Source organism: Geotrypetes seraphini, chromosome 2 (assembly GCF_902459505.1).
Source record: "Geotrypetes seraphini chromosome 2, aGeoSer1.1, whole genome shotgun sequence".
Lineage (NCBI taxonomy): Eukaryota > Metazoa > Chordata > Amphibia > Gymnophiona > Dermophiidae > Geotrypetes > Geotrypetes seraphini.
This window is the reverse complement of record NC_047085.1, coordinates 119,083,989-119,099,961: the sequence shown is the minus strand read 5'-3', so window position 1 is coordinate 119,099,961 and position 15,973 is coordinate 119,083,989. Positions and strand designations below refer to the sequence as shown.

At 39.8% G+C, this 15,973-nt stretch overlaps 1 protein-coding gene across 2 annotated transcripts in view; it reads right to left on the bottom strand.

Moving 5' to 3' along the window:
- TCEA1 (transcription elongation factor A1) overlaps window positions 1–15,973 on the bottom strand; it is a 170,768-nt gene that overhangs the window by 90,380 nt on the left and 64,415 nt on the right. For both annotated transcript variants that reach the window (XM_033933660.1, XM_033933659.1), the window contains exon 4: window positions 11,493–11,580. In XM_033933660.1, the coding sequence (XP_033789551.1) occupies window positions 11,493–11,580 (88 nt within the window). The remainder of the gene's footprint in view (window positions 1–11,492; window positions 11,581–15,973) is intronic.

Sequence of the window (15,973 nt, the reverse complement as noted above, 5' to 3'; positions counted from 1 at the left end):
AACCGCAATAGTGATTTTTAGCGCAGGGAGCCTATGAGTGTCAAGAGCAGCGCTGGACATTCAGCGCAGCTCCCTGCGCTAAAAACTGCTATTGTGGTTTAATAAAAAGGATGGAGGGTATATTTGTCTATTTTTGTATGCTATAAAAACCAAATACAGAGAGAGACTGAGAACTGTTGACGAAGAGCTACGTGTGTGTCTTTCTTCGATTCCAGCCAGAATATCAGCTTTGTGTTCAGCCAAACAGGCCCAGGTTTCACACTGAATAAAGTATTTTATAATTTTTATTTTGTAATAAAGTAATTATAAAATACTTTCTTTGTGTTTATTTGATTCCTATTCAAGAGAATTACTTTATATATAGTCAATATAGGCAGAGAGTTAAATTTTTTAACATTTTCTAATGGTGGTGTGCCTCGTGATTTTTTTCATGAAACAAGTGTGCCTTTGCCCAAAAAAGGTTGAAAAACACTGCCTTAAGACAATCTGACACTGAACTGGTAAACTATTAGACTACTCACTGCAGTATACCAGAGGGTTATGAGATTTGGCCTTTTTTTTCCCCAATTCTTTATTCCTTTTTTCATCTTACATCAAGTAAACAATATTACATCATTTTAACTTATAATCGTCACTTGAATTTCTTTCTATTATCATCTTAAATACATAAATTTACTCCCTCTACCACCCACCCTTCCCACAAATATTGTACTCAAAAATATATAAACATTACATTCATAATTATTGATTAAACCTTTAATATAACTATATACCACCCCCTTCCCCTAATTATAAATATACTTTCAGTGTAAAAAGGCATCTAATCATTACAATAAGTTATCAATGGCCCCCAAATCTTTTTAAAATTATTATAATTCTCTTTTTGTATGGCAATTGTTCTTTCCATTTTGTATATATGGCACAACAAATTCCACCAGGTGTAATTAAGTCTAGTATAATTTTTCCAATTCTTGATGATATGTTGAATGGCAACTCCTGTCATTATCAATAAAAGTTTATTATTGCTTGATGAAATTTGACTTTTTATTCTCATTGACGTCCCAAATAGAATTGTATCATATGATAGAGCTACATGGTTCTCTAATAAACAATTAATTTGAGACCAAATTGATTTCCAAAAGACCATGATGCAGGGACAATAGAATATTAAGTGATCCATAGTCCCTGCTTCCAGATTACAACGCCAGCATCTATTAGACTTAGAGCTATCCAACTTTTGTAATCTAACTGGGGTCCAGAATGCTCTATGTAACAAAAAGAACCAAGTTTGTCTCATAGATTGAGACACTGTACATCTCATTCTCCAAGACCAAATTCGTGGCCATTGAGATGCAGAAATTTGATGCTTAATCTCAATGCTCCAAATGTCTCTAAGACCAGTCTTTGTTTTTTTATTCATAAATCCAGATATCAATTTATACCACTGTGCGGCCTGGTGTCCCAAGAAATCTGCCTAAAAGCATAAGAACTCCAGACTATACTGATTATTAAGATTTTTCCATTCAGGGAACCCCTCCTGAATAGCCTGCTTCAGCTGCAACCATTTAAAGCTTTGTGATTTGTTAAGACCATATTTATGTTGCAACTGTGAAAAATCAAGCAGTTTACCATTTAAAATAACATCACCTAAAGTTTGTATACCTGCAATAATCCAATGCTTCCATACGATTTTAAATCCGCCAATTTGAATCTTGGAGTTTAGCCATAAAGATTGATTTGTTGATTTGTGTATTGGGTTAGGAGTTAAATTACTGACATAACGCAATGTTTTCCATGTAGCCATCAATATTCTGTTCTCTTTATATTTTCTAGGCATCTTGACACTGAGAACATGAGATAAATTTATAGGAAACATGAGATGCCATTCCAAATACAACCAATCTGGGGTATTTTCCATGAGCTCTTGGAGGACCCAATACATACCCTGGCGTAAAATATAGGCTTGATGATACCTATAAAAGTTTGGAAAATTTACCCCATTCTCCACAATTGGTTTTTGTAAAGATACTAAAGCAATTCTAGGCATTTTACCCAGCCAAACAAATTTTGTAAGAATATCATTTAACTTTTTATAAAAGGACCCTTGAAAAAAAACTGGTATCATACTCATTTGATAACAAACCACAGGCAATATCATCATTTTAATAGTTTGAACTCTCCCCCACCAAGAAAGATGTAAAGGATTCCATTGCTCACACATTTCTGTTACTTTTTTTAATAAAAAATTTTCATTCTCTTTCATTGTGTCTTCCAGTGTATTTTTTATCCTAATACCTAAATACTTTAATCCATCTTCCTTCCATACAAATGAGAATGAATCAAATAAGCCTTTAGTACAATGCACATTAATTGGAAGAATTTCTGACTTGCTCCAATTTATCTTATACCCTGAAAATTTTCCAAATTTCTCTATCAACTCTAGCAAGCATGGCATGGTAGTTTCTGTATTTCTCAAATAAAGCAGTATATCATTTGCATATGCAGAGACTTTATATTCCCAATCTGTACGAGGAATACCCTGTATCCCCTTTGCTTGTTGAATGGCTAATAACAAGGGTTCTAATACAATATCAAAAAGCAAAGGAGATAATGGACAGCCTTGTCTAACCCCCCTCCACAAAGTAAAACGCTCTGATAAATTATTATTAATATACAATCTTGCAGCAGGGGAGCTATACAATGTCTGAATCATTCGTATAAATCCTGAACCTATACCAAACCAATCTAATGCTTGATACATAAAAGTCCACTCAACCCGATCGAAGGCTTTCTCCGCATCCAAAGAGACAGAGAAAGCCAGATCATTCATGGCTTTTGTTAAATTTAACATATGAAAAGCCAATCTGGTATTATTAGAGAAATGTATTTTAGCAACAAAACCCATTTGGTGCATATCAATAATAAAAGGGAGAACCTTAGCTAAGCGTAAAGCTAATGTCTTAGCTAAAAGTTTTCCATCAACATTGATTAGCGAGATAGGCCTGTAGTTTGAAACCAAAGTGGGATCTTTATTTGGCTTTGGCAAAATGATTGTTAATGATTCAGCCATAGTACCTGTAATACAACTTTTAGTTAGTTGGGACTGATATACCGTATTTTCACGCAAATAACGCGCACCCGTATAAAACGCGCACACGGGTATAGCGCGCAGAAATCACGATGATATGTACAAAAACTTTGGTATACCGCGCTCACGGGTATATCGCGCATGCTGCCTGACGCTCCTTTCGCCCGCCCTGACTTTCCGTGCGCTGTCCTGACTCTCCGTTCACCCCCCCTGACTTCCGTGCACTGTCCCCCCTAGAAGGTCTGTCCCCATCCTGAAAGCCTGATGCCCCCCCCGACGTCCGATACATCCCTCCCCCCGAAGGACCGCCGACTCCCCAACAATATCGGGCCAGGAGGGAGCCCAAATCCTCCTGGCCACGGCGACCCCCTAACCCCACCCCGCACTACATTACGGGCAGGAGGGATCCCAGGCCCTCCTGCCCTCGACGCAAACCCCCCTCCCCCCAACGCCCGCCCCCCCCCCAAGAACCTCCGACCGCCCCCCCAGCCGACCCGCGACCCCCCTGGCGACCCCCACGACCCCCCCACCCCCCTTCCCCGTACCTTTGGTAGTTGGGCCAGAAGGGAGCCAAACCCTCCTGGCCACGGCGACCCCCTAACCCCACCCCGCACTACATTACGGGCAGGAGGGATCCCAGGCCCTCCTGCCCTCGACGCAAACCCCCCTCCCCCCAACGACCGCCCCCCCCAAGAACCTCCGACCGCCCCCCCAGCCGACCCGCGACCCCCCTGGCGACCCCCCCACCCCCCTTCCCCGTACCTTTGGTAGTTGGCCGGACAGACGGGAGCCAAACCCGCCTGTCCGGCAGGCAGCCAACGAAGGAATGAGGCCGGATTGGCCCATCCATCCTAAAGCTCCGCCTACTGGTGGAGCCTAAGGCGCGTGGGCCAATCAGAATAGGCCCTGGAGCCTTAGGTCCCACCTGGGGGCGCGGCCTGAGGCACATGGTCGGGTTGGGCCCATGTGCCTCAGGCCGCGCCCCCAGGTGGGACCTAAGGCTCCAGGGCCTATTCTGATTGGCCCACGCGCCTTAGGCCCCACCAGTAGGCGGAGCTTTAGGATGGATGGGCCAATCCGGCCTCATTCCTTCGTTGGCTGCCTGCCGGACAGGCGGGTTTGGCTCCCGTCTGTCCGGCCAACTACCAAAGGTACGGGGAAGGGGGGTGGGGGGGTCGTGGGGGTCGCCAGGGGGATCGCGGGTCGGCTGGGGGGCGGTCGTAGGTTCTTGGGGGGGGCGGTCGTTGGGGGGGAGGGGGGTTTGCGTCGAGGGCAGGAGGGCCTGGGATCCCTCCTGCCCGTAATGTAGTGCGGGGTGGGGTTAGGGGGTCGCCGTGGCCAGGAGGGTTTGGGCTCCCTTCTGGCCCGATATTGTCGGGAAGTCGGCGGTCCTGCCGGGGGGGGGGGATGTATCGGACGTCGGGGAGTCGACCGGGCAAGAGGTCTTGGGCTCCCTCTTGCTCCGATCGTGGATGCGGGTGCGGGTGGGAGCGCGTGCGAGCGGTCGTTCGGGGTGGGGGTGCGAGCGGTCCTGCTGGGGGGGTGAATCGGGCGTCGGGCGGGGTGGGAACTATGTTTTAAAACTTTTGTATACCGCGCTCACGCATATACCGCTCGAGGGGTATGCGCGGTAGGTAAAAACGCGTATAACGCGCGCGTTATATGCGTGAAAATACGGTAAATGTAATAAATGAGGTAATAGGGTAATTTGAAATGATTTATAAAACTCTACTGTAGATTTGAAATGATTTATAAAACTCACAGTAGATTTATAAAACTCTACTGTGAAACCATCACCACCTGGAGCGGATCCAACTCTAAGAGATTTCAACGCTGTTTCTAATTCTTTTAGTGATATAGGCTCTTCCAAACTTCTTTTTATATGTTCAGGAACCTTCGGTCCAATAATTAGAGCCAAAAAATCTAAACCATCTTTTTCCCTATCTCCTTAAGGCTCAGAAGAATATAGGCCTTTGTAAAAATTTAGTAATTGACTTAAAATATTTCCAATTTTAGTATGTGTCTATCCATTCTCATCCTTTATTGCAATAATTTGTGTTCTTCTTTTCTTTAAGATAATTTGCCAATAATCTTCCCGCCTTATTTGAGCTTTCATAATACAGTTTGTTGGGAAAACAAATCTTTCCTTACAAATTTTGAAGATCTAATTATATTTACCTTTTGCTTTTAATAAAGCCTGTAGTGTACTTTGCTCCCATTTATCAACTAATTTAGTTTCCAAATGTTTAATTTCTTTTTCCAAATTATAAAATTGTTTTTTAAGTTGTTTTCTAATATACGCCAAATATAAAATAATATTACCTCTCATGGTAGCTTTAAATGCGTCCCATACTGTTTCTATGTTAATATCTTCTGAAGTATTAAGTTGAAAAAATTCAATCATTTTTAATTTAAATTCTTCAAGGAAATTTGAATCCGCAATCAATGTATTATCAAATCTCCATACGGATATGCTATAATCTTGCTCATCTAAATGAAATTCAATCCATATTCCACCATGATCGGATAAAATGATAGGATCTATGGCAGTTTTTGTCACATTCTGTACTATTTGATTCGAGACAAAAATATAATCTATTCTTGAAAAAGATTTATGGACTTGTGAACAAAAAGAAAATTCCTGATCATCAAAATGAAGTATACGCCATATATCTATTAAATTACAAGATTGTGCCAAATTGTCTAACCCTAATGACTTTATAACTTAACTTGGTTTTTTATCCAATAATGGATCCATTACAGCATTGAAATCTCCAGCCACTATTAAATTAGAAGCAGCCAGTAGTTGTTGTAATTTCTTTAAAAAATTCCATTTGATTTGTATTTGGGGTATACACATTAAACAGTTCCAGGGTATTATTTCCCATGCTCATTCTCACATGTTCCCACCTACCCAAAGAATCCGAATCAATCAGTTGAAAATTAGCTGTACATTTTTTATTTATTAATATGGTAACCCCAGCTTTCTTGCCAACTGCAGGGGCAAAAAATATGTCTTACCCAACCCCCTTCCAGTTTTTCTGACTCCACCATTGATAGATGTGTCTCTTGAATAAAATATAAATCAGCATTTTGTTGTTTCAGGAAAATTAACATTTTTTTTCTCTTTATTTGATGGTTTTTAAACCATTGACATTCAATGAAAAAAATTTAATCTCCATCTATTTCCAAATACTTAATCCAACAATAAAATTTCAAATTAGGTAAAGTAATATGATTAGACACCATTACACTGTTTATACAATTTAAAAAAACAAATTTCCCCCTCTTCAACCCTTTCTTTTCCTATCCTCCCACCCCAAATCATCATATCCACCCTTACCCATTCCCCCCCTGAATAATGATGAAAACTTGGAAACGCACATATGGATTCAGGTTATGAAAAACCCCCAACAGGATAAAATAAAACATAATCTCATTAAACTATATTAAGCTATCCAAATCTATTTATGAATCTTTGATAAAAATATTAATTTAATTATTGAACTCATACTTTCAGAAGAATCTGGAGAATTCCATTTACATAAAATAATAAAAAATATACATATTATTATGAAAATGAATATCTAAAATCATATAAACTAAACTAAACTAAGCCTTAGGTTTATATACCGCATCTTCTCCACTGAAGTGGAGCTCGACACGGTTTACAGAGTTTAAAAAATATGGGAAGAGAGAAGAGAAAGAGTTTACAAAGCATAAAAAGAGGGGATGTGATCAGGAGAAGAGATTATTATATGCTAGAGAAAAGCCAGGTTTTCAGTTGTTTTCGGAATAGTTGGAGGGAGTCCAGGTTCCGCAGCGGGACAGTGAGGTCGTTCCAGAGGCCGGTGATTTTGGAGAGGAGGGATCTACCCAGTTTACCTGCGTGGAGGATGCCGTGTAGAGAGGGGAAGGATAGTTTATGTCTGTGGGCAGATCTGGTGGTAGTTGGTGTCGGGGCGAGGAAGGATAGAGGGATTAGGGGCGGAAGGATGCCGTGAATGATCTTGAAAGCCAGGCAGGAGCATTTGAAATGGATTCTGGAAAGTACTGGGAGCCAGTGAAGATTGATAAGTAGAGGGGAGACGTGGTCATATTTGCGTTTAGCAAAAATCAGCTTAGCCGCAGTGTTCTGGATAAGCTGGAGTCTGCGAAGACTTTTTTTGTTAGGCCTAAGTAGATGGCGTTACAATAATCGAGTTTGGATAAGATGATGGATTGTACAAGGACGGTGAAATGCTTTTGGTGAAAATAGGATCTAACTTTCCTCAGCATGTGGAGGCTGAAAAAACAAGATTTTGCCAGGGAATTCAGGTGATCGTTGAGGGGAAGGGAGGAGTCGATAGTGATGCCAAGGACCTTGCTTGAGAACTCAAGGTGTAGAGCAGGGCCTGTGGGTAGGGTGAAGAGGGCGGGTAGGTGAGCTAATTTTGGGCCGAGCCAGAGTAATTTTGTTTTTGATTCATTTAATTTCATCTGTACTGAGAGGGACCAGGCGTTAAGTCTCATTATGCATGATGTGATGTTCACTTGGAGGTTTGTAAGGTTTGGATCTGTTTCGAGGAGGATGAGGATATCGTCTGCATATGTGCAAATTGTTTCAAGGGGGGATAGTTTAAGGAGCTTCAAGGAGGTCATATATATGTTGAAGAGAATAGGGGTTAGGGGAGAGCCCTGTGGAACACCACAGGATGGTGTCCATGAAGCGGATTTGGAGCCGTTTGTGTTGACAATGTAGGAACGATCGCGAAGGAAGTTTGAGAACCACTTTAGGACAGAAGAGTCTATCCCAATCTCGGAAAGTTGGTAGATTAGTATGTCATGATGCACGACGTCGAAAGCCGCGGAGAGATCAAACTGTAGGAGAACAGCAAATCTGTTTCAGGCGTGTAGTTGTTGCACCTTTGAGATTAGGGAAACTAGGAGGGACTCGGTGCTGAAATTGGGCCTAAATCTGTATTGGTAGTGTTGGAGAATGGAGAATCTCTCTAGGTAAGAGGAGAGCTGAGTGGCGACTATGGTCTCTAGAAGTTTTGTTAAAAGAGGTATATTTGCTATGGGGCGATAGTTCGATGGTGAGGAAGGGTCAAGATCGGTTTTTTTCAGAAGAGGAGATAAGGCAATGTGTCCCATTTCGGTGGAGAACAGGCCCAATAGTAAGACTTTGTTTATGAGGTTAGTATACCAGTATACCCTATATTATATATTTAATATAGATCTTATATAATTCCTGAGTTATGTTATAATTAAGATTAATCACAGGAATAAAAAGAAATCTTAAAATTCTTATGAAATCCATATATCTTATACCACTATAATCAAACTGTAAATTATAAATATCCATTTTTTATCATTACATTTTAAAAACATATATCTTAAATTAATAATACTATAATCATTCACTTGTTCATATTACTTGGTACTTCTGACTCTTCATAAACTACTCAATAAATAAATCTTGTTTAGAATCAGATAAATTTTGAATTCTAATTTTCTTTCCCTTAAATTCATTTTAATAGGATGATATCCAATTTTTCCCTCTATGCAGTTACCCTATATGGCTAAAAACTCAAGCCAATCTACTTAAATTCCTGAATACCTATAATTTATATCTCTTTAGGCTCATTTTTCTATCTTCCTCTCTCGATTCCTTACGAACTAGGACTCCAGGCCTAACGTATTAGCATTCTAAGTTACTAGGCCCTGCTGTAAGATGAAACAGCACTATCAGAGATCCTCTTAAACTCGCTGCTTAAGCTGAGTAGCCATCATCTCTAAAGTCCATCCGATGCCTCGAATTCTGTAGTCAGTCATCCATTCCATAATTAGAACGTCATGTCTGTTGTTCAGAGCTAATATCCTGAAATCAAAATCACTGACATCCACCAATGGGCACTTACAATTGAACGAAATTACAAGTTTTACTTGATTGATTATATTTGAAAGTGTATAAATAAATTAAAACAAAACAAAACAAAAAACCAACAATTGAACGAAATTGCTTCTCAGTGCTCCGATCTGATCAAGTCATTTGCAATGGACCTGAGAGCCATACTCCCTTTGATATATGAAGCATCCATTTAAGTTCAAAGAGACCGCACAAAAAAACATATACAATGTTTTGATCCTTAAATGTCAGTGACAGGGAAACATACTGGGAAAGGATAAAATGCACTTTATGTGTAACGTTGGCCGCAGGAATATTGTAACGTAACTACAAGAGGAAGTGTTTCTTATCCCATATTAAACACTGTCAGGACACTGCCCTTTAATGGTATATACAATAACCAGGCTGTCTTTCAGATGGAGAATATCATTATTGCTTTGATTTATTTTGCAAATCAAACGTCAATTCCATTCTTCTTGTAAGACATCAGAGATATTTGCATATAACCTGAACAATCTAATGACTGCGTTCTGAAGAAAACAGTTTGAAACAGTTCATTTAAATTAGTTCTATATGTGTAACAAAATCATTACATAGGGATATCATCAATTTTCCAATTGAAATAAAATATGAAAAATAAAATAAGCCAAAATAAAAGGCACAAATCTTGTTTGATCTTTTCCTTTCAATCAACCAAAATATTAAAGTTATGGCTGATCTTATATACTCTCATGAAGACATTTGTTGTTCACAGTTCTCTAAGAATTCCTGTAATTTTGCCGGATCTTCAGAGTTTAAAGTTTTATTGCCATATGTTACCCTCATTATAGCAGGGTACATCAACCCATATCTAGCACCCAGAGATCTAAGTTTCGGGCGCATTTCCAACAGCTGTTTTCTCTTGTACGCAGTATTCCTAGCAAAGTCAGGTACTATATGTATTTTTGAATCTTGACATCTGAGATTTTTATTTTCCTTTGCTAGCTTAATAATTTCCATCACCTGCTGATGTCTCAAAAGTCTAAAAATTAGAGGACGTGATCCCTGTTGTTGATTAGACCTCCTTGCCGGGATTCTGTGCGCCCTTTCAAATTCAAGTGGAAATTTTGTTTTAAGCGGTAGGATCTTAGGAAGGAAGTTTTCTAAGAATGCAATCGAGTCATTTTTTTCCACTCCCTCAGGAATCCCAATAATCCTCAAATTATTTATTTTACCTCTATTAATACAGTCTTCCAAGTCTCTCGTTAGATTTTCGATTATTTTCTTGTCAATTTTGCATTGCTGTATCATATTTTCATTCGTCTCCGTTCGTTTTGCCATTTGAGCCATCTTTAGCTTCATGAGTTCCATCCTTTTGTTAAGGTTAGCGACCTCCTCCTTGACTTCTTGCAGGGTTTTTGAATTATTAGAAACAATTTATTTTATTTGTCGAAGCTCCACAAAAATATCATTATGATCTTCCTTTGGCAGCGGTACCTTCGTGGGAGTCGACGGCTCTGGTTTTGATTGCTTTGCGTTGCTTGAAGTTGAGCCCAACATTTTTCCTTTTGTTGTTTATTCGATGCCATATTACACTACCAATGTTACATATAGAGGAAGCGAAATTTAATATTTACAGCTTAATATATCCGTTTGTAAATCCTGTTAGTACAGAGCTGCTCATTTACCCTTCCATTCGGCTGCGCATCCAAGCCACGTCCCCCAAGATTTGGCCTTTTCATAAAAATACATTATTATTCTAAACCTTCTCTTGAAATCAAATTAAAGTCACCATAAATATGCTTCCTAATATCCAAAAATAAGTATTAGTCTGTTCCTCTCCCCAAAACTTGTAAGATTTCCTAAGTATGTAAAATGGATATGTAGAACTCATTGTCCGTTCCTACTTACTTTTGTACTATTTTATACCTGTGGGTTCTCTGTCCTGTTAGACTTTTTGGTGTTTACATGTAGAACTCGACATTTTTTCACCATGTCCTTCAAAGGGCGACTAACCTCATTCTTCCATTAAAGACTAGCAGGGTACAAAACATGCCCATTTGCTTATCCCAGAGCTGTCACTGCAGGCTTACTCTGAATTCCAAGTCTTCTAGATAGCAGCAAAGGATTATGGTGTATCTGAATACAGAGGTAGTGGTGTTTTTTGTTTTATATTTTTTTATTAACTAAAACTAGATTTATCATGCTGCCCCTTGATGCTTAAAATTCACTTCTATTGAACAGGGTTATTTCATATTGTAACAACTCACTTTTGACAAAGGGAAACCTAGGGCACTGCATTCAAAAATCAGAAGAAATGCTAATTCTGAATAATTGTTTTAATACAGTTTTTTTTTTCCTTTTGAAAGAATTTCCTGTATTTCAATTACGCTTGCAAATACTTCAGTTTCAGCAAAAAAGGTAGAAAGAGAAGTGCAAATTGTTTCTGAGGCTGGGTAGCAGACAATGAACCTTTTATAAATACTGTACTGTAAATGTCTCTGCCCTAGTTCTTTTCTACTAAGCACATGGTACCTCTCTTCTCTTGCCTCTGGACTATTCTGTGATGAAGAAACAGGTTCTTTCTTCTTTTCTTCAGATTCTTTGTCAGTTGATGGCCCATCTGAAAATGCATCACACAGAATAACTTAACATATCAACCCTCATCCAAACAACTTCCATAATTTGAATATAAGAAAACCAAAAGAAAAAAAAAGGATATAAATTATGTCACCATGAACTCGTGGGTCCTTTTATCTTTGGGAGAAGTTCTGATGTTTTGTTGTGCTATTTTTTCTTTCATTATGAAGTGGTACTGAAAAATCTCAGCCAACCAAGAAGAGAATAATGTGGATATGGATCAATCAATGATCTGAAACAATAATCAAAACACAGAATTTCGATTCTGCAAATTGGCACGCAACAAAGTAAGATGACATTTTTTTTTCAGCTAGTGGCAAAATAACACTCAGAATTTATAAAGTTGATTGGTTGGGCTGAGAACTTTTCATCACCCCCTCGTATCTTCTAAAATCAACACCAGTTTTAGCAGATTTCATACACAACAGATTTGAAAATATGAAAGTCAATGTATTATATTAGATCTAACTTTATAGAAGTGTTGTAAAATGCCAACCCATGAGGACCCATGAGGTACAAAAAGAATATGATTAACACTTGCACAAGTAAATTCCAATGTTCTTTTACTACAATGAGAAGCCCCTTTACTAAACTGCATTTGGCACTCACGTACTTAGCACTAGAGAATGACACGGTGACAAAATTCATCACTGTTCCCGTCCCCGCGGATAACCGCGGGAAATAATCCCATGTCATTTTTTAGTGTCTATTTCAGCCTCAGTCCTTCTACACCAGCATTCTTCAAAGCAAAGCTTGAGGGTCAGTGGTTGTGGCCATTCATACTCTGATTTTCATACGCTGAGAGATTGGAGAAACTGGGTCTCTTTTCCCTGGAGAAGAGGAGACTTAGAGGGGATATGATAGAGACTTATAAGATCATGAGGGGCGTAGAGAGGGACAGATTCTTCAAACTTTCAAAAAATATAAGAACAAGAGGGCATTCGGAAAAACTGAAAGGGGACAGATTCAAAACAAATGCTAGGAAGTTCTTCTTTACCCAGTGTGTGGTGGACACCTGGAATGCGCTTCCAGAGGACGTAATAGGGCAGAGTACGGTATTGGGGTTTAAGAAAGGATTGGACAATTTCCTGCTGGAAAGGGGGATAGAAGGGTATAAATAGAGGATCACTGCACAGGTCCTGGACCTGTTGGGGCCGCCGCGTGAGCGGGCTGCTGGGCATGATGGACCTCAGGTCTGACCCAGCAGAGGCATTGCTTATGTTCTTATGATTCTTCCCTCTCTCCTAAAAGAATGACATGAAGATGGTTTACTAAGGTTATCCATGGGAACGGTGATGAATTTTGTCACCGTGTCATTCTCTACCTAGCGCTGCTTAAAATGGCATAGAAACAGAGACATGATGGCAGATAAAGGCCAAATAACCCATCCACAGCATTCTTTGTCGCCACCACCTCTACTGGGAGACTATTCCATGCATTTACCACCTTTTCTGTAGAAAAAAAATATATATATTTCCTTAGATTACTCCTAAGCCTTTTAACCTCATTCTATGCCCTCACTCTGGACTTTTCTTTCATTTGAAAGAGGCTCGACTCATACGTATTTATGCCACAGAGGTATTTAGACATCTCTACCATTTCACCACTCTTCCGCCTTTACTCCAAAGTATACATATTGAGATATTTAAGTCTGTCCCTGTATGTCTATGACGTAGACCACCAACCATTTTAGTTGCTTTCTTCTGGGAAATGCTCAGGTGTCCTGTTGTAAGTGACAAATATGCACACACTAAAATATATTTTTACTTTTTTTTAATGAAGGATCATGTCTGAGGCGGGGCAGAGAGTGAAACATCCTGTGCTAATCATCAAAGCTGAAGGTCAGTTTTACTAATTCAGTAAAAATGGCCTTGGTGTGGGGGAAAAAACACACACAAAGGTATACTAAGGTCACTTGTTGTCACAACTTAGTAAAATGATTTTTGAATTTGGTGGGCATCAGAAACATAACCATAATCAGGACAACCGAAAGACTGGCACACAAATGCTACATAGAGACATAAGAATAACCTTAGTAGGTCAGACCAATGGTCCATCTAGCCCAGTATCCCGTTATCACGGAGGCCAATCCAAGTCACAAGTACCTGGCTAAAACCCAAACAGTAGCAGCATTCCATGCTACCAATACAGGGCAAGCAGTGGCTTCCCCCTTGTCTGTCTTAGCAGCAGACTATGGACTTTTCCTCTAGGAACTTGTCCAAACCTTTTTTAAAACCAGCTACATTAACTGCTCTTACCACATCCTCTTGCAATGCATTTCAGAGCTTAACTATTCTCTGAGTGAACAACTATTTCCTCCTATTGGTTTTTAAAGTTTTATTCTGTAACTTCATCGAGTGTTCCCTAATCTTTGTAAATCTTGATCCACTTTTACCCTTTCTATACCACTGAGGTTTTTGTAGACTTCAATCATATCTCCCCTCAGCTGTCTCTTTTCTAAGCTGAAGAGCCCTAACCCCTTTAGTCTTTCCTCATATGAGAGGAGTTCCATCCCCTTTATCATCTTGGTTGATCTTCTTTGACTAGAACTGAACGCAATACTCAAGGTGAGGTCGCACCATTGAGTGGTACAGAGGCACATTTGCACCTCACATAAATCTGAAGGATGAAAAGACAAACCTTACAATGACTTTTCAAGTCTGAGTTTATATGAGGGCTAAATAAAAAGGCATACCTGCACCTCCTTAACTTTTGTTTAAATGAAAATACAGTACTTTAATGAATAAAAAAATGAAAACAATGCTTAAAACTTGCTTTTTTAAATTTTATTTCTACCAATGATGAACAAGTTGTTGAAAGCTGCTGCAAATTACATATCTTGTCTCATCAACCAGTTGCTCAGAGTCTTTTCTATATCTTCATTTGAAACGAACAGATGCTCCTAAATGTATTCCTCCAATTTTGAAAAAAAAAAGATGGAAACTGCATGGCACCAAGTCTGAGCTATATGGTAAATGAGGTTTTGGGATAATTGCTGTCAATTTAAAGCCTTGAAACTTTCATTTCAGCAATCAGCATGCGAGGAGCCAATCTATTAAAAACATTTTGATATCCAAGAATATCAATCATACAACCTAGAGATTCCTGTGAAATGCCAAGTGTGTCAGCAATTTTCCTTTGAGTGATCCTCCGATTGCCCTTTTTAGTTCATCAATATTTCTTGTATGAGAGACTCATCCCGATGCTGTCACAGATCATTCACTTTGTTTCTGATGGCACAAATCAGTCATTCCCAGTCCACAATCTTAACATTTTTTGGACCAGCATCATATAGTATAGCACAGTTACTTACCTAACAGGTGTTATCCAGGGACAGCAGGCAAATATTCTCACTGATGGGTGACGGCACCGATGGAGCCCCGGTACAGACATTTTAGAGTGAATTGCAGTCTAAGAACTTAGAAATTTCTGGCTAGCCTGCACTGCGCATGCGAGAGTGCCTTCCCTCCCGACGTAGGCACGCGGTCCCTCAGTTAAGATAAGTCAGCTAAGAAGCCAACCTGGGGAGGAAAGTGGGTTGTGAGAATATCTGCCTGCTGTCCCTGGATAACACCTGTTACGGTAAGTAACTGTGCTTTATCCCAGAACAAGCAGGCAGCATATTCTCACTGATGGGTGACCTCCAAGCTAACAGAATGGGATGGTGGGATAGTTGGCCATTAGGAAAATAAATTTTGTAATACAGATTGGCCGAAGTGCCCATCCCGCCTGGAGAAAGACTCCAGACAGTAGTGAGAAGTGAAGGTATGAACTGAGGACCAGGTGGCAGCTTTACAGATTTTCTCAATAGGAGTAGATCAGAGGAAAGCCATAGAAGCTGCAATAGCTCTAACTTTATGGCTTGTGACATGGCTCTCCAGTACCAGTCCAGTCTGAGCATAGCAGAACGAGATGCAGGCAGCAAGCCATTTGGAAATCGTTCTCTTGGAAACAGGATGCCCCAACTTGTTTGGATCAAAAGAAATGAAGAGTTGTGGGGAAGTTCTGTGAGGCTTTGTGCAATCAAGGTAGCAAGCCAAAGCTCATTTACAGTCCAAAGTATGCAAGGCCGCTTCTCCAGGATGAGAATGAGGCTTAGGGAAAAAACTTATATGAAAGTCAGAGACAACTTTAGGCAGAAACTTTGGATGTGTGCGCAGAACCACCTTATCATGATAGAAAACTGTGAAAGGTGGATCTGCTACGAGTACTTGTAACTCACTGACCCTCTTGGCAGAGGTGAGAGCAATAAGGAAGACCACTTTCCAGGTAAGAAACTTGAGATAAGCTGTGACCATTGGTTCAAACGGTAGCTTCATCAAACTGGAAAGAACCACATTAAGGTCCCAGACTAAAGGTGGCTTGAGAGGTGGTTT